The sequence below is a fragment of the Anser brachyrhynchus genome, assembly GCF_964034855.1.
Source record: "Anser brachyrhynchus genome assembly, chromosome: 4".
NCBI lineage: Eukaryota > Metazoa > Chordata > Aves > Anseriformes > Anatidae > Anser > Anser brachyrhynchus.
The window spans coordinates 16,216,207-16,242,501 of NC_137698.1; the positions used below are offsets into that span (position 1 = coordinate 16,216,207).

The 26,295-nt window shown below is 48.1% G+C and overlaps 2 protein-coding genes and 2 long non-coding RNA genes across 15 annotated transcripts in view; 2 read left to right on the top strand and 2 right to left on the bottom strand.

The window, feature by feature from the left end:
* The window catches only part of SHROOM3 (shroom family member 3), a 159,967-nt gene extending 152,407 nt beyond the window's left edge, over nt 1-7,560 (top strand). For 10 of the 12 annotated variants that reach the window (XM_080589194.1, XM_080589196.1, XM_080589189.1 and 7 more), the window contains 4 exons: nt 229-747; nt 1,588-1,738; nt 5,687-5,959; nt 6,568-7,560. In XM_080589194.1, the coding sequence (XP_080445320.1) occupies nt 229-747; nt 1,588-1,738; nt 5,687-5,959; nt 6,568-6,927 (1,303 nt within the window). In that variant the 3' untranslated portion in view covers nt 6,928-7,560. The remainder of the gene's footprint in view (nt 1-228; nt 748-1,587; nt 1,739-5,686; nt 5,960-6,567) is intronic. The other 2 variants (XM_080589195.1, XM_080589193.1) reach the window with 1 other exon arrangement.
* Nucleotides 1-26,295, bottom strand: part of LOC308193986 — a 318,815-nt gene that overhangs the window by 88,004 nt on the left and 204,516 nt on the right. The gene's annotated exons all lie outside the window — the stretch shown is intronic.
* On the top strand, nt 10,822-26,253 carry LOC308193985. Its single transcript, XR_013950145.1, has 2 exons — nt 10,822-12,790; nt 23,924-26,253. It is a non-coding gene; the product is annotated as an uncharacterized lncRNA (long non-coding RNA).
* LOC308193984 (16 kDa beta-galactoside-binding lectin) lies at nt 16,839-19,502 on the bottom strand. Its single transcript, XM_080589264.1, has 4 exons — nt 19,357-19,502; nt 17,868-17,947; nt 17,536-17,707; nt 16,839-17,046 (listed from the first exon to the last, which is right to left on the bottom strand). The coding sequence occupies exons 1-4, from the start codon at nt 19,363-19,365 to the stop codon at nt 16,903-16,905; spliced, it is 405 nt and encodes a 134-aa protein (XP_080445390.1). The 5' UTR covers nt 19,366-19,502; the 3' UTR covers nt 16,839-16,902.

The window sequence follows — 26,295 nt, forward strand, 5'->3', positions numbered from 1 at the left end:
GTCACTCACTGGTTCTGTGATGGTATGACAAACAGCAGCATCCAGGTAAGGGAACGAAGTGCATCTGGCACCCGTAGCTTCATAGTGTGGGCTTTTCTGTGTTGAAATGCAAAGACAGAAATGAGTGAGAGAGAAAGAAAACGTATTTGTCTTAGGCCTTCATCATCTGTTCACAGAAATCCTGTGTGGTAAGTTTACCTTCATCTCACAGAACTTTTCTGTCCATAGCAGCTTCAGAAGCTTTCCCAAAGCCCTGGCCAAGAGGGAGATAACAGGGTTGGGCACGAATATCAGTGAAAAGAATTGGTCCTTCTCATCGCCTGCGTCAAAGAGGACTAGTTCTCCACCTGCTGTGGATAAGCAGCACCAGTTACCTGCTTCTTCTGAAGGGCCTCAAAGCTCTGATAGACAGCCCACAACTCAACTTGATAGCAACCACAGAGAGCCAGCAGTTAACACCGGAGAGTCAGAAAAGGGCAGCCCAGACTCCGGGACACTCAGCACAGTTCCTCCGGTGAAGACAAAGAAAAAGAGCCCAGAGGATCTTAAGTCAGAGGCTCTAGCGAAAGAGATCATCCATAAAGACAAGTCTCTGGCTGATATCCTGGATCCAGACTCCAAAATGAAGACAACCATGGACTTAATGGAAGGGCTTTTCCCTAGTGGAACCAGCTTGCTGAAGGAGAACAACATGAAAAGGAAGATGACACAGAAGAAATCTAGCAGGACAGCAGCAGAAGATAACACGTAAGCACTCTTTGTTTGGCTTGTGGGTTAATGTCACAGCAGAACTCACTGCTTGCTTGCTTTTAAGGACAAGACTGTGCCAAATTTTTCCTCACTGGCAGAGTGAGTTTCTCAGGTCCCATGCATGAGGACTGGCAGGGAGCTTCTGAATGCCCTTTCTCGTGAGCTTGACTGTGCATGGCCTTTGAGCTCACCTCTCTGGACCATGTAGAAAACGATGCCGAGCTTGGTGACCGGACAGGAAATGAACCATCTCTGGAGGTGTTGTTTGATTTTGCTCTCTTAATTTTTGTAATTGGAAGCAATTCAGTCCAAAGAACACAGGTACAACAGTAAAATAAGGACCAAACCAGTGGTGGGCAGAAAGCTAATGAGAGGCCCAGTTTCGAAAGGAGGGGTGGGGATGCCTTCTTATTACAGACAGACAAAAAGATCAGCCCAAGTCCTGCAGTGTAGCTGTTCTAAGGTAGAGACTTCCAAAGGATAGCTGGAGAACCACACAGCAATAAGTGGTAATGCATGATGATGCCAAATAAAATGATCAGTTTAGCCATCACCAGCTGCACTGTGCTGATTTTTCTCTAGCAAGGATCTGTTCCTGGTCAGAGCAGTTAACCCGTCAACACTTAAACAGAGCGGCTGTGCTGTTCTGCACAGGGAGGGAGATGAAAGCGGCTGACGTGCACCCTCTGATGGTGAGAATCAGCCATTTCCTTCGTGGTTAACAGCACTGAGAAGGTACCAAAGAGGGAGTGCTGGAACAGCATGGATCTAGGCATGGGAAAAGCCAGGCTCAGACTGACCAGACTGACCTCCTCCTTTCTCTTCACTGTGGTGTAGGAGAGAAGAAAAGGAAGCTCCTGTAACCCTGGTCACCTGCCCTGCTTATTACAATGTTTCAGCACCCAAAGCAGAACTGCTGAATAAAATCAAAGACTTGCCAGATGAAGCAGGGGAGGAAGAGGAGCTGCTGGACATCAATGAGAAGAAGGTAAATTCAAAGTACACACCATCACTTGCTGTTTACATTCCTGAAATAATAATAAACCCTGAAGTAAAGTGAATTTCTATTTGATGTCAGCGTTTGGCTGATACAGCCCTCAGTTGCGTGAGGGCTGGCTGCATTTAGGCTGCTTGTGAAGCTTCATTGGGGTGACTCAAATTGAGTGAAGAGGGTTAATCTGACTGCACATTTGAGTACAAATCTCGCACAACCCTGAGGCTGGCCTGTATTGTGCCAAATGGTGAGCGTACAGCTTGTAAGAGACAGTCCCTGTCCCATAGCAAGGAAGTAAAAGGGAGAGGTGGAGTCACTTGAGCAAGCTCGGCTTAGAAACAGGAACAGAGTCCAGCTGGTGACTGCACTGTCTCGGTGCGTGAGGTTTCACCTTATGATTTTCCTCCTGACCAAAACCAATTTACCCATTTTACCTGCTGCCTGCATGCACCACCTCCAGAGGAATGTTGGTTACTCCTTTTTCTCACACCTTACTGTTTTCACTGATGCACTGAAAACTGTGCTCCTCAGCAGTTCAGTCAGCACAGCCTCGATGCAATGACTTGGGTGGGGAGGGGGAGAGCAGGGCAGGGGAGGAGGAAACCTTTTCCTCTTGTATTGAGGCGATATTTGAGGAATGGCCCCGCAATTCTTGCTGTAGGCTTGGATGCTCTGTCTTCCAGGGCATTTGCAGGGCCTTCTAATTTGATCCTGTCGTTGTCTCACATTGGTTACCTGCTAATTAAAGATAAGTTGGGAAGCTCACAAATCTCAAGAAGTCTCAGACAGGTTACTTGCGTGTCTGTGCCTCTTTATACACCTATCACCTTCACGTCAAAAGCAGTTATGTCTGCCTGTAAATCTAAAAAGTCCTACATTGACATGGACAGAGTAACATAGTCCATGTTTCATGCTGTTTGTCAGCAGAGTTTAAACATACTGAAGGATAAAAATACTTGTGCAAGTCCCATATACTGTAAATACAGTCCTTAATTCCTCCTGCACTGAAATCTGCACTGGATTTTTGTCAAAGTGCAGGGAATTCATGTGTCTCTAGCACAGCTCGACATTTTCTCTCTGGATCCTCACTCCCATGCCAAGGGTAAAAAAGCAGAAGATAGGAGCCTGGGTGGTGTTTGGGAATGTGCAGTTTGTCCTGCAGCTCTGACTTGGAGAGCTTACCTCTTTTCTTGACATTGCCTTACCATTTCTGTTCTCAGCTTTCACGTGCTAAACAAAGTATGCTCCCTACTAGGCATTAATACAGTGACAGAAACAATGAGATCTCCATGGAAGTGCTCCATAACACAAATTATCAGCAGTGAGTGAGTAGATTAACTCTGAGCATCTGAGATGCAGGTAGGCCCTTGTCAGGTCTTTAGGAGCTGTTACACCTTGCCTCTGGAGTGGTCTAAAGACACTCAGTGCCTGCCACCGATACAAATATCTGTGGTCCTGCACATGTACAGATAATGTGTGTCATATGCTGCTTGATTTATCTGGCCCAAGCCGCTGGTTGTAGAGCGTGCAGCTTCGGAGGTAATCACAGCCCACCATGCCTCCAGTACTTGATTGATTCTTGGGGTGCCGTTCACTTTGAAATCGACTGCCTGCTGATGAAATACGAGGCGGAGGATGCTCCAAGGAGTCAGCGGGCATGCTGCAAGCATCTGACAGGCTTGCAAGTAAATGTGTGCCTGCCACTGGAGGACATGTCCCAGGCCTCAAAGGTTACGTTGGCATGGAAAAACAGAAATCGATGGGAGTGATTAGGCCCAGACAGCGTGATCTGCCTGGCATGTTTGTTCATGGTCTGTGTGAAACAACATTTGCATAGGCATTATCTGAGAAGGCAGCTACTCTGAGAGGTCATTTGGGTAAACTATGCTCATTTCCATTGTAAATGTCCAAAAGAGTTATGTTGGTTTGGGATCATAGGAGAGTCACTGATTAATTAACAAAGCAGTTCCTGTCCAGCTCCCAGGCCTCCAAGAACGAAGGTACTTTGCCCCTGGCAGTCCCGTAGAGCAGGCCTGCACCTTGTGCAGATCTTCCAGAGCAGGTGGAGTGACTGCCACCTCTGAGCAGCTCAGGCCTCCTGAAAACCTGCAGAGGTCAATGCCAGACTTTGTGTCCAGCCCACAGAGCCATGCAATAGGGTTTTCTCCCCTGCCATCATAGTTGTTGAGATTGGATCCCTTCTCCACAGGAGTTGGTCTGGTAATTAATTGGTAAGGACCTCGGATCTTTCTTTTGGAAGTGGCATTAGCATCACAGGCAAAGGAAAGGACAAGTGTTGGTTATTGTCCCTGGATACTACCTGTCATACTGAGGGGAGAATCCAAGTAAAGGAGTTTTGGCTGTCCCTTATCCTACCAGGTGGGATGTAGTAAAAGATCACCTTTTCTCTCCTCTCCCCCTCGACTACTCTACTAAGAAATGGCACGAGTTACCAGTCATTCCAGCTTAAACCTGGTAGCCGACATTTGTTTTAAGAAAATATTTCTCATATTTTATTAAGCTTTTGCATATATGTGGAAGCTGCCAGTGGACTAGTGCAGCCAGAAGACCATGAGCTCCAGAGCATGCACAGAGTGTACCATCTAGTGGTGTCAGCCTCAACAGTGCTCTTCATTTGTTGGCTGCAAGAGCAGCCCCCAGCCTGACCTGCATTTAAAGATCCTCTTTCCTCTGAAGTACAGTTTTAATCCCACTTGAAATTATCATCAGTTTTGATGGAAAGAAGACTGCGCTAGTAAACTTTGAGAGAATATTTTCAGGCAAGCTTGTGATTTACTTACATTTAATCCTGCAGCATCGGTATGCAGAGTAGATTAACATACATGTAATGGTGCCTCATCAGTGCATAAACTGAGACTGAACATAGAAGAGTACATAAAAGAGACTGAACATAGCCCAACCCTTGTATCAAGAGCTATTTCTACTCTCTATGCTCTCACTTCTGACAGAATGGAAGCAAAAATTGCAAACCCCAGGCCACTGACTTTTGCTTTTGCATGTATATGTCTTTCCCCTAAATCCTAACAGAAATTAGGATCTCCAGCACATGTGCAGCAGTGGTGGTTCTGGAGTAACTGAACCCTGGGGGCCTCCTTTGTCAGCGAAACAGTTGCCAGCATTGTCGCACAATGAGTGTGTGGTCTCCATGTCTTTGATCAGTCACTAAGAAAATTAGAGCATCTTTGGTATAAATGCTTGCCTGGTGCATCTCCACATGAGGCAGCGTCTGCACAGCCAGGAAGTATTGGTGATATCTCATCGGCCACAGCTGAACTTGAGGCTTACACCTCAACACTGAGGCAGCATAGTAAGGAGCAGTCAGTACTTTCAGGGTGCCATAAGAGGGGGAAATACGTGGCAATTCCTTCTTTCCTGCTGAGCTTTGTAACTACCAAGTGCCAGCTCAGTCTGCTGTCATGTCACTAAAATATGGCTTAAAATAATTTTTCTGCCAGTTGTTAGATACAGTTCTGGGTCATGCAAAATGTAACATCACAACAAGGAATCACAGGCTGGGGCGGAGAGCTGGGAAGATGCAGGAGATATGGTTGTAACTCTTCTCTTAACAGAACCTTTTGAAGGAAGGTGCATACGGTTATCCTCTTTCAGATATATGCATCTGGGTCTCAGAATATGGCAAACCAAATTGGATGTTCTTTTTGAAGATGTTCATTGATGATGGAACAAATATATCTTCGTGTAATCTGATCAGGTTATCAGATTCAGATTATCAGCTAAATGTGGAATTTCAGAGTTTTCTCTGTTCCCTGCTTATTGTCTTCTTTATGTTTCCTTTGTCAGTCGTTGCTGACTTGACCCTGCTCCTCAGGGACTGTAGCCATATCCTCTTGTTGTCGTCATCCGTATGAGCAGTGTGATCATGATAATAACTGATGTGGCAATGTGTTTCCCTTCTGACAGGCTGAGCTCATCGGGAGCTTGACCCACAAACTGGAAATCCTGAAGGAAGCCAAGGAAGGCCTGCTTGCAGACATTAAGATGAATAATGCTCTTGGAGAGGAGGTGGAGCTGTTGATCAGCGAGCTATGCAAACCAAACGAGTTTGACAAATACAAGATGTTCATTGGCGATTTAGATAAGGTGGTGAACCTCCTGCTCTCCCTCTCAGGACGCCTGGCCCGGGTTGAGAATGTTCTGAGTAGCTTAGGGGAAAATGCCAACAGTGAAGAGCGGGTACGTATCTGCACAACTGCAGCGTCTTGGTCTTTCTCAGTCACAAGAACCTGCTTGTATAAGCTAGGACCTCCAAAGGCTCACAGGGAGGCAGGTGCCTCACTGATTTTGTGTAAGCAGTAGCAAACACGGTTCTGTCCCCAGGAATCTTGATCCCAGTTTGTACAAGTATGTCAGATCCTATGGCTTTTACCTCGAAACAGTGGCTGTGTTTGGCACAGCATGTCTGTGTGGAGGAGGGACTGTGTAGTGGTTTGTGTTGTGGAACAACCCACTGCCTTTTACCTCAGTTGCAGCCACATTTTAACATTCTTTGGGTGGCTGTAAAAGACGAAGCCAGGTTTTCCTGGTAGTTGCTGCTTTTGAGCGAGTTTTATTGACGTTCTTGGGGTCCTTTCTGCCCCACGCTGACTAGAGCAGTTGCAGTCCTGTTCAGCGGGATTCCCATTCATCCATCCTCCTTCCAGAGGCTCCTGACTCTGTGTCCCGGAGCTTAGCAGCCGTCGTTCCTCCCCTAAAGGGGGCAAACACAGTACTGGGGGGAAGGAGAGGGGAGATAAATGAGTTTGGTGCTGCTGATACTGAAGCGCTCTCTCTGGTATGTGCAGAGTTCTCTGAACGAGAAGAGGAAACTGCTGGCTGGCCAGCACGAAGACGCCCGGGAACTGAAGGAAAACCTTGACCGTCGAGAACGGGTGGTCTTGGAGATCCTGGGCAACTACCTCTCTGAGGAGCAGCTCCAGGACTACCAGCACTTTGTAAAGATGAAGTCCGCACTCCTCATAGAGCAGCGAGAGCTAGACGATAAAATCAAACTGGGTCAGGAACAGCTCAAGTGCCTGATGGAAAGCCTCCCCACAGACTTCACACCCAGGGATGCAACAGCAGCAGCTGCCCTAGCTGCAGCACTTGCTACCTCCACCGGGGTCGGTGGTAAAACGCTTCCAGTGGTCTCATCCTCACTCTAACCTTTCCCATGTGGTCCTGGGCAAAGTCTTTCTGCTTGAGTCTATTTAATCCAAGTACTTTGGAGATGGTTCTCTACAGTGACAATGAACAGAGACAGGTTTAAAACAGGATTTCAATGAAGGAAAAAATAGCAATAATAAAGGTTTTATTTTCCTTTCCTTCCACCACTGCTTCCTGGAAACTTAAATCAGTCTGGAGGGAACTAAACTGTATCTCCTCCTAAACTATATCTCCTCCTGCCAGAGAAGAGGAATTCTCATGAGAAATAAACATGTTACCTTTAATAAAAAACATCACCTGCTTTCTTTCCTCCCTTTCCTGCCTACCTGGCACCTCATTAAATAATGAAGGATCTAAAAGAATGAAGCCTTAAAAATAAAACCAGCCCATTCTACTGAACATTAATGATATTTATATTTTTTAAAGAACAAGACAACGTGTAAGTTTTTGTACATACTCTAATCAGTTACTTGATTCTACTTTGTTCTGTATGTAGAAAAGACATTTAATTTTGTATTTTGTGAAAACATTAACAAAAAGAGGGAACCCCAAAGATAGTCATGCATTAGCCTGGAACATCTCTTCGTGGTTTTGTTGTTGTTGTTTTTTAATATAATAAAGGGCTACAAGAAGAAGCTTCAACCTGTTTTAACACATGCTGAATATACCAGTAAGTGTCCTTATGAAAGACATTTTGACCAGGAAAATACAATCTTTCCTCTTCAGGATCTTTTGATCCAATGATTCTAGAGTTTAAACATGCTTTTAAGAAAACTTGCATCACAGGAGTCCAGGTTAGCATGAAGTAATGAATCTTGCTCTTTACTCACTGTGGAGGTTTGGGAGGAGTCTGTCTTTGTTTTAAATAATCAAACTCATGATCTGTGTTACTGTTGCAGCCTGTTTGCATTTCTGTGAGATGAGAAAGGGATCTCTAATGACATTATTTATAGGCCTGTTTTTGTGAAGGGATGATGTGCAGTAGGACTTTTTTCATAGAGTAGTATCTCATTTGAGATACTGAACCTACTTCATCAGAAATTGATTTACAAGCCAGAAGAGGCATTAACTTGAAATCCTATCATAAGGACTATATTTCCTAGTCAGTCCAACCTGGAATAACTAAATGTGCCCAACTGAACTTTGCTGTATCAATTTACCAAGTGCTAGATGATTGTTGCCAGTTTGCACACAGCAAAGCAGATTGGGGCAAACTCCCTTTTTCTGTCTGGGACATTGCTGTCCTCTCTACTGAGCTGCATTGCCATTTAAACGAAATGGCTAGGAGCTGCCTGAACAGATCACCATTGCAATTGATGAGCCAGACTTGGGTCATCTCTCTTCTAACCTTGCAGAGATTTCCAGCTGTGGAAACAATTCAAGTTTCAACCTTTCTCCAGGGGGTTGCATTGTTCATTACATACTATCTTGCCACCAGGACCAGAGCAGAGATTTTAGTCATGTGGTTTTTAAGATCATTCATTTTGAATTTCATGCCCTGCACATGACTGAATATTACAACAGTTATTGCTTTCAGTGCTAGTTTTAAATCCCCACTTGTTTTTTTGAATAGCTAACGTAGCTCTTCCACAGGCAGCTTGGCAGGCTGAAAAAAAATACCAGCGCCCTTTTGTCATATCAAGCATCAATTCTCCAATACCCAAAATAAAACCTACTTGATGTTTTAATGCTTTTTGAAGCAGCAAATGACGTGACAGCAAACATTTTATTCACTACTATTGAGCTTGAAATGCTGTTCAGGTTTATACAGCATTTCATGAGAACCCTAAGCAGGAGAACTCATTTTTATGCCTTAATAGCTGGATCAAAAAATTGGAAGAAAAAGTATTTTGGAGGTAACTCAAGAATAATTCTTTGTTTAGGATGTTTTCAGGAAACCTAGGGGGAGCTGTTTCCAGCCAATCAAAACATTTAATTTATTCTAAAAACAAACAAACAAACAAAGAAAAACCTTTCACAGTTCTTTTAGTTATTTGGAAGTTGTGCTCATTTAGATTTTTTTAAGCCACCTTTTCATCTTACACATACCGAAACCAATCAAAAAAACTTGGCAGATTGGCAGGCTTTTGTGAATCATTTGGAACTGGCCAACATTGCCTTTTCCACTTACTGTTTCCTGAGAAAGAAAGCCCTGCAGTCTACCCTCAGGCTAGGAAGAGCCTCCCAGCTAAGCAGGGTCTGCCTGTGTGCAGCAGAAACCAGCACCCATTTCAGAGGCAGCACGCTGGGCTGCGTGGGCTGCAAAGTCCAGCCACCCTCGCCCACGTGTACTGCAGGCAGCAACACCAATTTTCACTCAGTGTGCTGGCATTACGCTGCAAGTCAAGTGTTTCCAAGTGGTGGGCAGTCGGCCAGCCTTGCGGTGGTGGTATATAAGGCTTTACTAAGTAGTGTGTAAAACTGTTTCTTTTGTAGGGTTTCCAGCTAAAAATTTTGAGGTTAAGGGTTCATGGTGGTTTGCAAGAAATTCAGATGTTTGGCATGGCTCTGCAGTCCGCCAAGTTTGGGGATTCCTGCTAAGAAAGTCCAATGTGTGCTCCCACTGTACACACAAGCATGAGTTAATGAGGCAAGTGATAGTAATTTATGTTTTTATAATAGCTGAGATCTTCAGGTGAAAAATGAATTAAAGCCTATATTTCTTTATCATTAGGGAAACAGCCTTTGCACAACTTTTTTCAAAAAATGCTCCTCAAACTGCAGGATTTGCTGAGTTTGGCAGAAGCACATCTTGACATGTATTTGAAGGTAACCAATCATTGGCCAAGCCAGTAGATTTATTTCCTAGTAGATTTATTTCTCAGTGCCTTTAGCAAAAAAGGGAGACCTATTCATTGCTCCTTATCCTACTTTGTTTTTCTCTTGTGTTCTTAAAACTGGAGCATAATGGAAACTCATTTCACAGAATGATGGCATAATTTCATGGGACAGGAATACCATGGGTAGAACTTTACAGTTATCGTCTAGTCCTTATATGCTTACTGAAACAAATCTGAATTTGGGGTCTAGCTATGTGAGATTTCCACATCTGAACCCGTAACTATGTGGCTGCAGTGACAAAAACCTGCAAGCTAGATACAGAGTGTGATTTTCATTGCTAGCCCTTCCCTGAAATGCAGTGTCTCACTTATCTCAGATCTGGCGTATTTCCCCTTTCAGCTGCAGCACAGGCTGAGCATTATAGCATGTTCAAAGCAAATTATTCAAAACACATCTTGCAACAGACAGTGGTTCTCAGCAGGTGGGCATTTTAGTTAAAAAGGAGCACTATTTTTATAAATGAAACATCAATTTGGGGTACTGAAATGGAATACTCCACCTTCTACCCTGCTGTGGGGACGGTGGTGCTGCGTGAGTTTGCCAGCCTCTGCAGATGAAGGTGGAAGAGATTCTTCCCAAATTCAGTTCAGAATACCTGGGTCAGGTGCCTTCTCCAAATCGGTCTCTGTAGAAGTCTCTTTCTTTCTCTTCAGACTATCGACAGTCAAAGGATCCTGCTACAGCTACCTGGGCTGTTCAACTGGCTGCAATTGGTGCCTGGCATGGAGTGAAGCGTGCAGTCTTGCTTCTCTAGCTTGAGGCAAATCCTAGTAAGGACAAAGCAGTAGCTCTTTTGATATAGATGGTCAGTTCAAGGTAAAAGCTAGTCGTATAAAAGGGATGTTACTGTGCGATCTGCCTTCCCTACATTCTCACTCTCAGTAAACATCGCAGTTGCAGGGGAAACTTCCAGTTTACCCAGCAGTAACTGGCTTTGCCTTTGAGGACAATCAGAAAAGTCACAGAAAAGAAAGGGGGGCAACATTTTTCCTGAGTTAGCATTCCTTAAATTGTTACCTTCAATTTCCAGCCAATTTCTGAGGGACCTGTCAGGAAAAAAAAAAAAAAGCAGGTATAAGTCAATGTTGCCCCACAGCAATTTTCCTGGCCTTTGAAAGCAATCAAACTGCATTGCTGTCATTGCACCCAGACCCAGCACAGGGAAAAGGAAAAAGATGGAGGCATACACTCACATTGCAATGCTGTCTGTGCAGTGCAGGACATTGAAGCAAGTCTCTTTAGCCTACCTTTCAGTATGTCCTCACATGCTTTCAGCAACATGCTACCCCTGCAGTCTGCTTGGCTGTGCTGTTCCACATGATGTAACGCGCTGTGAAAATCTAGTCATCCGAATTTTCAATTTGCCCTTTTTTTTTTTTTTTTAACTGAGCCCTTGGGCCATTGATGGTCACAAAGAATTCATGTCAGATGCTTTCCTCAAGACTAAATCTAGCAAGCGGTGCTTAGACACTAGCGACTGTTAGTTGTAAGTTCATACACAAGATCTTTTGTGAAGGTTACCTACAAAATCCATCAAAGGCAGAGCACCGAAACAGTCCATGCATCAGGACTGATCCATCCATCAGCTTCTGGCACACACATTTAGACTGGTCAAGAAGAGGAGCATGCAAATAAACCTGGATGGCATTTCAGAGACACTCCACACAAATCCTGAATATTAACACGGGCAGTGACTCATTGTTTGCAAAACGGGAAACAGCTTTTCATCAGGGAGCCAATGCTTCAAATCGGTGTGAGCAGACTAGGGGCATATCTAGGGACCTGCTCCCCAGGTTTGGCTGGGCTTGATTCACCTAAGAGTTGTTTTTTCCTTTATGTCCCCTCTAGAGGGGATTTTTGTTGACCGTGGCATGGCTTTATGGTTAGGCTGTGTTCCTACAGGACTTTCACTTGTCCCTGCAGCCCACAAGGCACATAAATTCAGTGTTGTATGTTTGTTGTAAATTACAGGGCTTTTCTGGCAATAAGTTACTGAACATTGTTTGTGTTAGGTGACTGAAGATGTGTATGTGTCCAGAGTGGTCTTTGACTAGGAGTTGGTCCTTTCCGCCCCATTTGGCCAAACCCCACTGTCACTCTGCAATACAAATTATAGAAATAGTCTGGATTCAGGGTGGCAAAAACAAGTAGCCTGGGGCTTTTGCCAGATGCTTACATGCATACAGCTTATGTGCATACAGCAGCACAGCCTCCTCAGCTGCAGGTCCAGCTTTCATAAAACACATTGTCTATTAGCACTAAAATCGTAACAAAAAATCCACTTTTTCTTGTCCCCTTGTAGGGTTGGGAGCTGGAGCCATTTGTGGAGAATGGCTGACTGCTGTCAGCACATCTTCTCTGTTTTTCTGGGGGTTAGGAATAAGGATGTGTTTCCTGTACCCCATAATGAAAAGTTGGTAAATGTGAGCCAGACAGCTTTTTTCTTCCTTTGTGATTCACAACTTGAGACTGTGTATTTCTGTCAGGGTTGCCCAAGATTTCTAATAAGTCACCACAGCGTAGCTATTTGGTTGAGCTAAAATAAGACCACGATTTAAAAAATTTAAAAAGCATAGGATTTGAGAAAGAAAAGCCATCGTGGAAGATTTCAAAAGAGAAAATGGCTTTTCTGCAAATATCAGTTTGTCGTGCAAGCCAGTTTTGTACGGTGAGGCACTGAGCCAGAGGAGGTGGTGGGCAGGCGCCATTTTACCTCAGGGGGGCCAGGTGGGCGCCATTTTACCTCACGATGGGGCTGGGCAGGGCCTCCCCAGCTGCCTCACATCTGCCACTGCCTCACTGGAGGGAGTAGCGCACAGCAAGGCAATGCCACAGACAACCGTGTGCCCACCCCCCAGCACCAAAATCTCCAAAAAATGTTAGCAGGGCTTGCCCCCCCCCCCAACTGTGTTTTAACCATTAGAACCTGTGAGTAATCAGGGCCAGCGAGGGACAGCTAGGCTCAGGATGGTCAGTCAGGAGCCCACATACAGCATGCTGCTGGGAGCCTCCTGAAGAAGGGTGAGTATATATAATTTTTTATACATTTTTTCTCTACATAGGAAGGCTTTGCAGCCTGGATTTCTCTGCTTGCACCCACTGCGAGTGTGCTGGGGGTTGGGTTTCCATGAGGGTTTCCTCAGAGGGAGGGATGCAGAGTGGGGAGACATGATGGTGCTTGTCTGGGGTTTTTCTCAGCATGGTGTGCAGGCACAGTGGTGGTAGCCGGGTGTTTGTCTTATCCCTTGGCTCCTTTCACCAGGCAGCTTCCCATGGTCTGTACCCACCTGACCCTGAGGGCCTAGTGTCCCACAGCTGCAGCCAGCTTTGTGCTTAGGCTACCATTGTGCTACAAGGGGAGGTGTGTAGTAGAAGTTTCCAGTGCACAGTCCCAGAAAGTAGGGGCAGTTATCAGGTAATGCAGCTTACAGTTTGAGGACAGATTCTGGAAAGTGAGTGGGTGACAGAATTGCCCATTGCTTTGTAAAGAGTGAGACCAAGATCAAGGGAGCAGAAGGTGAGCAGACAAAGAAAGAACATGGCTGTCAGCACGCCCAGTGCTCTTGGAAAAAGCTGACCGGAGGTCACCCTTTTGTACAACACATGCTAATTCCCTTCTTATAAGTATGTTGTTTGAAAGAAATACTCTTGCATCTTTTTTGCCTGTGAATATGTGATTTAAGAGGGAGGTGACCCAACTGTCTCCCCCTTCCCCACCATAACTTTGATTGCCCATTGGCTTCCACAGCTTTCTCCTTCAGACACTGCTCATACTTACACTATTCCTTGTTTCTGGGTGCAGTGTCCTGCAACTGTCTTTTGAGGCTGTGTTGTAGAGTGGTATATGCATACTTGTGTAGCTACAGTCACTCAGATGGCCTATTTCTGTCAAGTGAAGTTAATGTGAACTGCTCAAGGAGAAGTTATTTTTGAGAAGACAAAGCTGCTGGTCTGTCTGGCCTATTACTACTCTTTCAGGTCCTGCATAAGATTTTAATTCCTCTGTCACCTTTACTTTGTCCCTACTAACCTCTTCTGCAGTTGTGCATTTATTCTCCTTTTCCTAACTGTGAGTTGATAATATACAACACAGTTTGTGGTCATATTGTAGCCTTACAGCTGCTTTCCAGGGTCTTCAAGGTCCCCTTATGCCTCCCCATGATGCTGTAAGGCAAGAAAGTGCTGCAGCTTTGGTTCCTGGTGAATAACCAAGAATCAAGGCTGACTTGGGTGTAGCAAACTTAGAGGATTCAGTACACACAACCCCCTGTTAACAGGGATCAGTGCTGTTTTCCTCCCTCTCCTGGTCTCAGTGATCGGGCAACCTGTAGGTTCTTGATTCTTTCTGGGAAGTGTTACTGGACTGACAGACTCTCTACAGATGTGACAGGATTTAAATAGAAAGAGAAAACCCACACCTTTAGGCTGTGCTGTCTGCTTTTGTGCTCCACCCACAGCAAGCAGAGCTCAGGTTCCTCCCAAGGATACTGAAAAGCAAAGGTCACCATGCGTTTCAAGGAGGACATACTTGGCAGGGAACAAGCTCTGCTTTTACATTTTCTGTGACCCTCTGCCTGCAGCAGGGCATTAGCATTCTTGCTTTCCTGATCTGTCTAACAGAGAAGTCTCATCATCACTCCAGGAGCCAGCTAGAGCATTTCACGTTTACTCTGCCTGTTTAACAGTGTCACTTACAGAAACAGGAGTATTCATAAGTCTGGGACATGGGAGAACAAGACTCAAGAGGCAGGAAGTGCTGGCAAATGCATGCTTCCTTCCTCCCCTTTCTCCCATTTTGAGGTCTCCTTAGTGGTAGCTGCCAGTGTTAGGAAGCAGGATAAGCCTAATTAACTGTTGTGGAAAGTACAAGGGGGGGTGGGGGGCAGTCACCATGAAGGCACTGTTTGTGCTCTGAGCATAGTGGTCAGGACCACATGTGACTAGCCTACCTAGGAGTCAGGACTACCAGCTTAGCATGCAAAAATGAGATCAACTTTTCTCCCGTCAGTGCTGACAGACACATACTTCATCTAATCCACGTAGCTGGCACAGGCACCTGAAGCAAGCTCCACATTCCTCTGCAACATAAGGGCTTTCTACTCCTTTCTAGTAACTAGAACGCCTTATAATTTAGTGTACCTTCAGACATTAAAACAGGGAGAGAGGGGAACAAGCCAAAAGCCATCTTCTCCCCTCCTACCACAAAGTTTCAATAGCCTTCAAAAAAAAGCCCTCAAGACTTACTTGACAAGGCAAAGCATGAGCCTTTCTGTGATTCTACGTAATGCAGTATACACAGGACAGGAGTTACAAGCACCATTATCTGTGCCTATGTCCAGTTCAGATGAGGTAGTCCTGCAGCATAGCCAGGCTCCTGCAATGCAGGGATGCACATGCCATCCCCACCTTTTTCCCCCACACAGGAGATGGGTTACAGCAACCCCTTCCCAGCACATGCACAGTGGAAAATTTTGCTGAGCCTCTGAGCCCTCTGGCATTCCCCATACCCACGTACCCCCCTGGAGAGACAAGCACCCAGAAAGCCTCCAGTTCATTTGCACTCCACAAGTCCATCACCATCATTAGCTGCATCAGCTCTGGAGGTGAAACCAACATAGCCCCATCTCCGTATTTGTGCCCACAAGGTGAGTGGCAAGACACAGCTGTAACCCATGCCCTTCTGGCAGAGCTCCAAGAAGGCCTCCATAGCAGGGCTGCCGAACAGCAGAGAGAAAAGGGTGTCCGTAAGCTGCCCCCAGATCAAGTCACCTCACAGATTCCTCAACTCTACAGCAGCTGCTGCAGTACAGGTCAGGACAGTGTTACTGCCACACAGCACATGTGCTGGCACAAGGGCAGCAGGACTGCAGCCTGTCAGCCTTCCCATAAGAAGTATTCAAATGTCTGAAATACTCCACCGAGGATTACTCCCCTACCCCAGCAGCTGGCCTGGCTGCTCAGCTGTTCAAAGCAACTACAGCCCTGGTCTATGGCAGCCCTGCTGTCAGAGATTAGCCAACAGGAGTCAAATTCCACTTCAGCAGCATTTGGCTAAGGTAGCACCTTGCACCAGCACAGTTGAGGTCAGGACTGGCACAGCTGTGACAGCCACAGGGCTGGCCCCACAGACAAGCAGCCTGCCCAGGCTCCCACTCCACTCAGCAGGCAGGGCTCCATTACCTTTCATAAGGTCCTCAAACGCTGCAGCAGTCCCAACTCAGTCCCTGTTTTGGCATGGCTAGCAGGCAGCTCGGGAATAGGTGTAGCAGACACTCCAAGGCATTGCATGAGCAGAGCAAAGAAGTTTTAAGCAGAAGAGACAATTCGCTAAGCTTATTTTTATGTGCCTAACTGCAACTACTTGTATTTGGTGCACTCGGGATCCAACAGCTCTAGTTGTTACGTGCCTTGTTACCCATCCCTGTCACATGGCTGAGCCCACAGCCTCATGGGGTAACATGGAGCTGGTCTCCTACAGCATAGAGGCTGCAGTTTGTGAAGCAGCACAAGTAGCCTGGATGCTCTCCCAAGACCTGCTCCTAAGCTTTCTGTCAGGTCTCACCTTTCACTCTGTGTCTTTTCCCCATGTGTATTTAGCCTGACTTGCCTGCTCTTCTCTGCTGCTCAGGTACACCGGTGCCAGCCTGCAACATGCCCAGCCACTGAGCATGCTTGTGGAGAGCCAAGCTTTCTGTAAGAGCACAAGCCATGCCCCATACCCCGCCTCCACTGCCCTGTCCCTGGGGAGGAAGATGGGGCAGAGGTGGCAAAAGACATGCCTGATACTTGTTTGAGCTTCCCTGTCACAGCAGCCTGGCTGGGACTAGCCCCAGAGTTTGGGAACCAAACAGAGACCACTTACTGCAGCAAACAGGGTTAAGGGAACATCTACTGCTAAGGTAGCTTGAGTCACAGTAGGTCATGCTTTGCCAGCCATGTGGTCCAGCCCTGTACCAGCTGCAAGGCACTGTAAATAAGCACGTAAGTGGATACATAACCTTTCCCCCCGTCCACCCCTGTAGCACACACAGGAGCAAGCAAATTAGAGCAGGAAACAGCAGAGAAAGCAGCCATGTCAAGTTTGGGTTTATTTCACTATGCAGGGGGAAAAAAAACAAGACAAGCTATAGCAGTTAGCTAAACTTAATGGCTTTGACTTTAAAGTCACCCTCCACAGCCAGGTATTGAATTTTCTCCATGCCCAGCCGATTGGGAAACTCGAACTCCGCTTCAGGCAGCTTCACCTTTACCTCTGTTGTATCGAAGGAGATACAGATCTGTAGAGAACCACAAAAAGGAAGGCTAATGCATCACTGGTCGCAAGCCAGGCTCCCCACTCCTTCCAGGCTGGGTGCAGGACATTTGAGGTGGCCACTGGCGGTCAAGGCCATGCCCACCAGCTCAGCCCCCTCCCTGCCCAGCAGGGCTGTGGAGAAGAAGGTGGTTTGCTCTGCCTGAGGTCAGTTCTAAGCTTCTGCAAAGGAATAAGATAGGCCCAGTCTGAACCACAGGTCAGTGTTTTAATCGCCCTTGCTCATGCACCTTGCAAACAGGGCCAGAGTGGGGCACTTCACATAGCCAAGCTGTTGGGCATTGACTTAGGGCAGGTCCAGTTGGTCAGCTTCAGCAGCAAGACTCTTCCCCTGCTGCCTAATTCCCTTTCGACTCCTGCCCCTTCTCCACCACTGGGGGAACCTGGCAGCATTAAGAGCCCTGAGCCCATCAGTGCCCTGTGCCAGGGCCTTCCACAGCCCCTGGGGTCTCACCTCAACCTTGTCACCGTGCTGGAAGGGGAAGTCAGCCTTCCTGTCCTCCTCGCCCCACGTGCCATCCTCCTTCGAGTTGCACACAACAGTGTTGACGTCCCCGTGGCAGTCGAAGCGAGGGTTGAAGTGCAGCATGAGGGTGCCGCTGTCCTTCCCCACGTTCACAGCAAACCTGGGGAGACAGAGGCAGTGCCAAGGGGATGCTCCAGCCACCCTGCGCCAGCAAGCTGAACCCAGCAGGAGCTCCATTACCCCCTGGCAAGGGTAGGAGTCTCCTGGACTGCAACCCCCCTGCAGTGCCACATCAAGCCATCTGCTGTCTCCTCACTCACCCTTTGGCATCAGACAGGATCTTCCCTTTGACCTTGATGCACTCTCCGGGCTCGACATCCAGCTGAGTAACAACCAGTCCCTGTGGGGCCAAACCACAGGAGTTAGTCTGTCATAAAGCAAGCCTTCCAGCGCTGCCTGGGCCAAGGCACAAACCAGGTCTGGCAGACCCAAGGGCGTTTGCAGTTTAGTGCTAGGGCAGGGATTGAGTCAGCCCAGCCACCTTCACCAGGGAATCCAGGCTCACAGCCACCTGGCGCGTCCACCACCCCTCTGAGCACCACAAGCTGACAGTGAGGTGCTCACCCCACTGCAGCAAGGTCAGGGGGGTGATTTAGCAGCTGTTTTATCAACTGCTACAAAAGACATCCTCACAAGCAAGCTTGCGCCTTCAAGTCAGCAGCAGGCACTAGCACAGGTTTAATGGCAGTTACGCAGCTTTTATAACATTACATCCTTCCCCCTCCCTAGGCATGTCTCCAGCCTACAGGGGCTACCAAAAAAAAAGGTTGTGCACTTGTCTTAGAGCTGCATGCAGAAAGAGAGGGGGCAGTGGAGCCACTTCTGGCTGCAGCCCACTAAAGCAGAACAGCCCCAGGGAAGCTCTCATGGGGCAGACAAGGGCTTGTTCCTATCCTCAGAGCCAGATTATTCAGTCCCCAAGCCTTACACCTCCCAAGGAGGGCTTAACATCCCCCAGCCTCCCTCAGCAAAGGGGAAGGAGCTGTTTGGTGAGGTTAGGCATAACTCAAGCCATGCTTTGGTGCCTGTGCTTCCAGGCCCAGGTGCAGTAATGCTGAGCTGCACTTAGCCACGTGGCAGATAAAGCAGGGAGACTAACTTCAGGCTGGTCCCATTGCCCACTAGGGCTACTGCTCCAGCACCCAGAGCCCCCTCAGATGGCCACCCAGCCCAAGCGGTGCTCAGCCTCATGTCTGCTCCCTGCTTAGTCCCTGCTGAGGTCAGATCCCTGCAGCCGCTAAGCTGCTTATTGCTGTGGCACTAACACTGCCTTCTGGCTCTGCTTCTAGAGCCCTACAGGCACACAGCCTCCGTGTGGAGCAGGGGACAGACCTTTGGAGGAAAAGGGAGCTCAGGGCACAGTCAGCACACACTGCCATCCTGCTTTCCGCTGCTGCTGCTATACTGTTAGCCCCATCCTGTATCCAAAATGCGTTTTTCCAGAAGGAAAATAAGGAGCTTAAGGGAAAAAGGGCATTCAAACTGGTCCCAAAACTTTAGAGCACTCAAAGATACAAACATGCATTAAAACAGCTTTCCCACTTAGATAACATGCTAGAGAAGAGGGGGGAAAAGAAAAACGTCTGGTCAACCCTAACTGTTCCTCCCACAGCCACATATCAGTTGAGCATTTCCTCTCAGCTAATCCTTTTCCTCTCCTACCTTTGGCACCAAGCCCAAAACCCGCAGGCAGGCAGGCAAACCCTAGTCCTGCTTGGCACACCAATCCAGCTTGAAGAGGGCACTCACTTGCTCCATGCTGCAGATCCCAGCCCCACCAGGCAGGACGCCCCCGAGCCCCTGCTCCACAGCCCAGCGTGACTCAGCACTCGGCTCCAGCAGCTTAAATCACTCGGGCAGGACCATCACATGATGGAGGGGGGGCGAAGAAGGGGATCAGTTGCAGCTGTTTGGGAGCTGGAGCTTTCCCAGCCATTTAAAGTGGGCAGCGGGAGATCTCTATTGATATTGTTCTTTGTGGGCAGGATGTGTGTGATTTTTTTAAAGCTAGCGATTGTTTGCTTCTGCGTGATCCTAGAAATCCTTACTGTAAGCTCTTCTAGCTGCTATGCAGTGTATGTTGGCTCGCAGCCCGAGTGTGGCTCTGTGCCTGCAGCGAGGTGGCTGCTTTTTGTTAAGTGATCCCTGCCTAAAATCAGGGTTGGAGTCCTCGTGTTACTGCTGCAAAGCGACTGCCTCTCAGAATATGTGTGTGCTCACCCTCTCAGCCTGGCCTCGTCCTTGCAAGGAGACTGGGCTATCGGGAGCCCCAGGGTATGAAACATTACTGCTTACAGTACAATAAAACCCAATAGTTTGTGGAGTTCAGTGCCAGCGCTTAAAAAGTGCCTGAAAGTTAAGGCTGTTGGTGTGAGGCACTACTAGATGTGAGAATTCAGGCTGCAGCTTTTAAAAAGTAGTGTGATCTCGCTGGATTGATTCCAGTCTCAGACTCCAAAGGGAAAAGAGAAATGCTTTTTTGGCGGACAGAGAAGTTGGGCAGGGTTGACTGCAAGCAGCGAGGAAGGAGGCTGTTTTCCCAGCTGGTCCCTAACTCCTGCTGTTCACCTTTGCTGCGTCCCTTACAAGCACACTGTCCCTGCCCCGAGGGGCTTTGCAGAGCAGGGAGGGGAAGGTGGGAGCAGCGGTGGTGCTATGTGTGTCTGCGTGGCCAGGTCAGCTGGGTGCCGCGTGTGGCTTTGGATTAGCCTTAGCAGGGTCCTCAGGCCTCCGTGCCTCAGTTTCCCTCGTGCATGAAGGGACACTAATGACTTGCAGCTTCACAGCTCCACTTGTACAACTTGGGTCAGAGCTGCTGTGTAAATGCAGCGCGTTACTTGTTGGTTAAGCCTTGACTGGCCTGTGAGATACAAATCTGCAGATAACATTAGGGTGGGCTGTGTGGGGCAGTTTATGACACCGAGTGCAGGAATTTATGGCTAGGTAGCAGAAGGAGACATGCCATGCAGGAGGCTGCTGACACTTCAGCAGACCGTGCTCGCTGTTACACGAACAGCATCCTGACTCCTGACACCATCCTTCACCCCAGCTCCCCCCAACACCCGTTTCTGAACATTCCCGAGGCATTTCTGCATCCCATATGCTTCCGGGCGAATCAAAGCTGAGCTGCATTTGAACTAGAAAGTCACAGGTCTGAATTGGAGCCCTGTGACTGGGGTATGTGAAAGAAGGCAAAATGCTGACTAAAAGTACTGGTGGGAAAATCCCACACGTCCTCTGGCCTCCAGCTCACTCCCTGGCCATAACACGTGTACACGAGGGCCACGCTGAAGCCAGGAGTCAGCTGCAGGAGCAGACCCTGTGCCCATAGTGAATGCCACCAGGAGCAGCCCCCAGCATGGGCAGCGTGGAGAAACCCCAAGAAATTCCACCTTAAGTTTGCCCCAGTCTCTGGCACGATGTTAATGGGGATCACGTGTTGGAGGCTTTAGTTGCAGTTGTTCCCCTGTTTGCTGCCACGTGTGAGGGGTTGAGCAAATTCTGTTTGGTCGGTTGGGTTTTTGTGTTTGTTTTCCATTCAGCTCTGCAAAACCCCTGGAGATTTCTCCTCCTTTCAGTGCTGCAGTGTTTTTTCTGGAGGCAGAGCTGCTGCCAAGTTGGGTTGTAGTGCTGGGGGCACACAGTGCCATAGTGTTGTGCACCCCAACTCCCCTTCCACAATGCACATTTCTCGTGAGCTGCTTTTTTCGCCTGATATCTCCTCCTCCCACCCTTTCGTCCAGACAGGGAGCTATCTGTCTAGTAACACACAGGAGACCACACTGTTTGTTTTCCTTGAGTGCTCCGCACTGGCAGCCAGGCTGCATTAGCAGCAAACCCTCTGGTCTTGCCCCTGATTTACAGCGCTCCTGGTCTTAGGTCCCGTAAAATCAGCAGTGTTTAGTCTCAGACAGCAGTGCCAAGATGCCAAACCGCCCTCCTTTATTCCAAGCAAAAAGGCAACAGTGGGGAGGCAAAAGAAGGGACGTCTTCCCTTTTGCAGCCTCCAGCAGGAAAAAGTGGGAGAAACTTCCCCAGTGTGTCTCCTTCCCTTCCAGGGAGTTTGTAGAGGGGCAGAGGCTACAAAGCAAGGCCACGCTGCCCAGCCTCATCCCATGAAGGACAGGAGCGGGGGTGCGGAGGAGGGCCGGTGCTCCTTCTGTCTGGCTCCCAGCACAAGCAGTAACTCTCAGGGCCTGCAGCCTGGCGAGCTTTCCAGGAGGTGGTGCACCTGCCAGGCAGCTCTGGCAGAGGCAGGGAGAGTCTTATCTTGCTCTTCCAGAGGGTGATGCCAAGGGGAATTTTCCCCAGGGGTTAGTTAAGGGTGCCCTCGCAGCACCTGGCTCTGAGGGCTCACTCTTGAGGGCAGGAGGCCCTGCCCAGCACCAGGTCCCCAGCCCAAACCCATAGTTTTTCTCTCAATTTGCGCAGACTGGAGGAAGGCAGTCAGCCAGTCTGATTTTCTCCTAACAGTCCCCAGAAATGCCGCAGATTTGCTTTTAAAAATATAAATGCCAAGCAGATGTAATGTGCTGATTATTGCTCTTTTTAATCTTCTGCAGGAGAAGGTACACCCTAGCCCTTGGCAAGCCTTATCTCTGGTAATGACTCCTGTCACTAGAAATGACATGCTACAGGAGAGCTCTGATTTGGGGAGGGCTGAGCACACACCTCTGCTGCTGGCTCTCTCACGGATGCCGTGGCCATTCTCGTCATTCAGAACCTGCTGCCTCATGGCCCAGGCAGCACGTAGAGGGGTGCCTGGCCCAGAGCAGGGAAGGGACCCCCACTTTTCCCAGGGCTCAGTATGTACCAGGAGGAGCAGTTCTGCTCGCCGGCAGGGCCTGCAGAGCCAACACAGGGAAAGCTGCTCCGAGCAGCAGAAACACTCACACTAGGGTCACTTCTGCTGGCCAGGGAAGGACAAGAAACCTCCCCAGTACGTTTTCACTAGGGCAAGGATTAGACCGGAGAAACAAGAAGCACTCCTCGCTTTTCTAGTGAGCCAAAGCCTATGTTGCTCCGTGGCCCAGTTCACTGAGTACAGACAGCTCCTTCCTCTTGTGCTTTCCTTAGCGAAGATCTGTGTCAGTGTCTGGATGGGATCCTGGCCTCAGCAACAACCCCTGGTTTCTCTTGCAACCTAAATAATTTTGCTAGAATGGAAAATGTTTCTACAAGGCTGTTACCTATTTAAGGCTATTTGGCACTTCCACTTAATCCTCTGCTACTGCTGTTGGTCTGATTCTTCCTGTTTTTCCTTTGGCAAGTTAGTTTGGATCTCCTCTCAGAAGTTTGTACCTTTTTGCCTGTTAAGTACTACTAAACCCCGAAGAGTTTTAATGCAGTTTCTCTGGACCCTTTGCACCAAAGACCCCTTACACGGCTGGCTACAACCCTGGAACCACCATGGTGTCCCCAGCTCTGTGCTATCCACAGGGAAAGCTTCGGGGCTGGCCTGGAGACCAGAAAGGAAATGGAGCCCTCCCCACACCCCACAAGGAAAATCCTTGAGGCTGCTCTGGAGAAGACCAGGCATGACTTGGGAGCCACAGCCCAGTCTGGCAGGAGGCTGGGAGACCCTCCCAGCTCCTGTGGATACCGAGCCTCCCCAGGCACCATTTCAGAGGGGGATTTGTGCCAGGAAGAGGGTCTGAAGGCCCAGGCCACTCGGGATGCTAGCTGGGGTTGCATGGCCACATGCCACTACATTTTTATCCCAGAGCATTTCCTGATTTCAGCTTCCCCTCTATTAAAAAGGAAGCACCTCTATTCTAAGTTAATTAGAAAGTCAATTATAAGGAACTTCTTGCACCATCTCACTGAGCAATGAAAGCAGTTTGCTGATCCCTTCAGTGGGATTTAAAGTAAGCCTCATCATTTTTATATCCCTCATTAACACTGACCCAAGCCGACAATACCCGTGTTTCTTCCCTCAGGGGAGCAGGTTCAATGGGAGCAAGTTGCTAGCTGCCTAGGAGAACTGGGGCTTCGTTATTTTGAGTTTCTCTCACTTTTGCATATCCCCATACTTCATAAATGTGCAGGTGGCAAACACCTCCTCAGAGTCTATTTCTGCATCTCTAAGGAGCTGTTTACGTTTGCCTGTTTGAGGTGCCCACTACTCTCAACTTACTTATGAAAGCAGCACGGTTAGACCACCCCTCCTCCCCCTTTCTTACTACAGTAGTGTCTAAGGTGCACACCACCTGGGACAGACCTGCCAGCCCCTCTCCAACTGTGTATTTTCTAGAGGTCTGACAACTCTGGCAATTTCTGGTATTTATTTACAATATTAACTTTACATTTATGACAGCTACGATCACATTGCAAGCTTCTGCAACAGGGAGCGCACCCTGAAACACTTTTCCCTGGGATACCTCAGCAGCACTTTCCAGGCACGATATGTTCCTGTGGTCTAGCTCCAGACAAGATGGGTTTAATTCGTAACTCATGATCACCTGCAAGGTGGCTTGGTGAGAGGAGACAGGCCATTACACCTCCCCTATCCCTAGCCAGCTGAATGAAATGTGTACAGGCCTTGAACTTGTTTACAAACACGCGAGATGTGAGGACAGCTGGAAGGAGTGCACCTGCGTTCCCCTCCCTGAGGTACTCGGGCAGCACAGCTTGTTAGCTGGGGCTGGACCCTGTAGGAGTGGAGGAAGATTACAAGCAACAAAACCCGTCCCAGTGAAAGCTGAAAGAAGGGTGTCTTGGTGGAGAGGGATCACCACTGGAGCATGCCTTCTGGGCAGCTTTCATCTGGTGGCTGCACACAGGTTGGGGGCTAGCCCCATTCACAAGTGAACATCCACCGCTCAGTGCCATCCATAAAGCTGAAGTTCCCGGGCTTTAGCAATAAACCTGGGCTGCTTTTCTTAAGGCTAATTGTAGATCTGCTTGATTCCAGGGCAAAGGACTGGATCTGTACCAGCTAAGAGTTGAAGGACTATCTGTGTCACCTCATGTGGCAGATGACAGGTCCGTGGTACAGACACTGCCAGGCCTGCTTGTCCTCAGGTAGTCTGGAGAGGTGCAGGGGAACCTGGGCAAGTGTAACATGGATTGCTGGTAAAAAAGCAGTAGCAAAGTCAACCTCCCCACCTTCCCCATATATCAGATTCAGGCAGTACAAACTATGTCTTTGCTTTCTCTCAGCAGCTGAGAAAAGTGATGTCTGTTGGTGCTTTTATTTCTCCTTTCTACTGTTTTCTAAAGCTTGGTTTTCTTTGTGTCCATCTACGCAAAACCTGCAAGGCAGAGGTCTCCCTAGTACTGAAGGACCCTAAAATGGTTTTGTTTGGAACTTTGCTCAAATCAGAGGATAAAAATACCTCACACTGACTTGGGATAGAGCGGGACCTAATCTTCTGCATTGGTCTTCTGTCCACTGAAGCTTCTCAGCAATCTTAAGCTGGACTCGAATCTTAAGCAGAGCTCTCTATCCTGTCACATAGCACGTACAACATGCCAGGATGGTTTAGAAACTGAAACCATCTGGAGTTCTTTCCCCACAAAGGCATTTGTGTGCCAGAACTGGTCTCCTCTGAGCCACCCACACAGTGAGAAAGGATTGTATTAAAGCTGGCTCAAATTTTTCAAATTCAAGTTTTAGGCAGAAAAAAATATGTCAATCAGTATTTGAAAAATGCCTTGGAAAGAGCAAGCTGATTACAAAATGTAGCAACAAACTTTGAATAAACACTAGCCCTCTCCATTATCCCCAAGATACTAAAATGCCTTCAAAATGACCCTCCCTGGGGTGAAGCTTCTTCCTTTCCTGCCCTCTTCTCCATCGCTACATGTTTTCCAAGCAGATTTAGAGTTTACCTGAAATAAATCTTGTGTCACGAGGGCTCCCTTGCTTCAAAAACAAGCTTCGACCTTCTCTGTTTATTGAAGTGCAACAACCAAAGATATACTCAGGTATAAGACCAACATTATTGGATCCCTTTAGTACAATGGTTTCATCAGCTGATTGCTAAATCAAATTAATGCAGGGAAGCATTCTAAGAAGAGCTATAAAAGCCTCCTATTGACATTATAAAATACTGTCAATATTTTGCAACATAATGCCTTACAGAATGGGAGCATGGACCCTCCGCAGCCACATTGCAGCTCCCTGAGAACAGAGAGCTGCTGGGGGTGGCTGTCACGCAGGGCACTGCCCCAAGAAACAAGATGTTTAAACAGGAATGATCTGGGGGTTCTGGCAAGAAGCCATGACACTGAGAAGGTCATAAAAAAAGCTGACCAGAAGTTTTATTTGGAGGTCATCTGAAAGCAGTGGTTAAAACCACCAAGGCAGAAACATGGAGACTTCTTCATGGAAGAGCAACCCCCGCGGACCTATACCAGAGTGACTCCCGTACGGCTGTCTGGCAGTGACACACGTCACCCAGGCACCTCGGCCAACATCCCCTCACAGCTTTCCTCAGCTGGCGGCTGCTCCAGGCATTTGTATGAGGCTGGAGGCAGCAGTGCTGCGACAGTAGGCAGAAGACAAGACCAAGGGCAGTGACACCCACAGTAACACCCACATAAAATGCCTGGGAAGTGCCCTCAAAACATGAAGCGTCCATGCCAGGGTGCTTCGTGGCCAGCAAGCATCTCCCCAGCAGCGAGAGCAGGAAGACTGGCTGTTTCAGCTGCCGTGCGGGTACGAGGTCTGTGGTGGCTGCCACC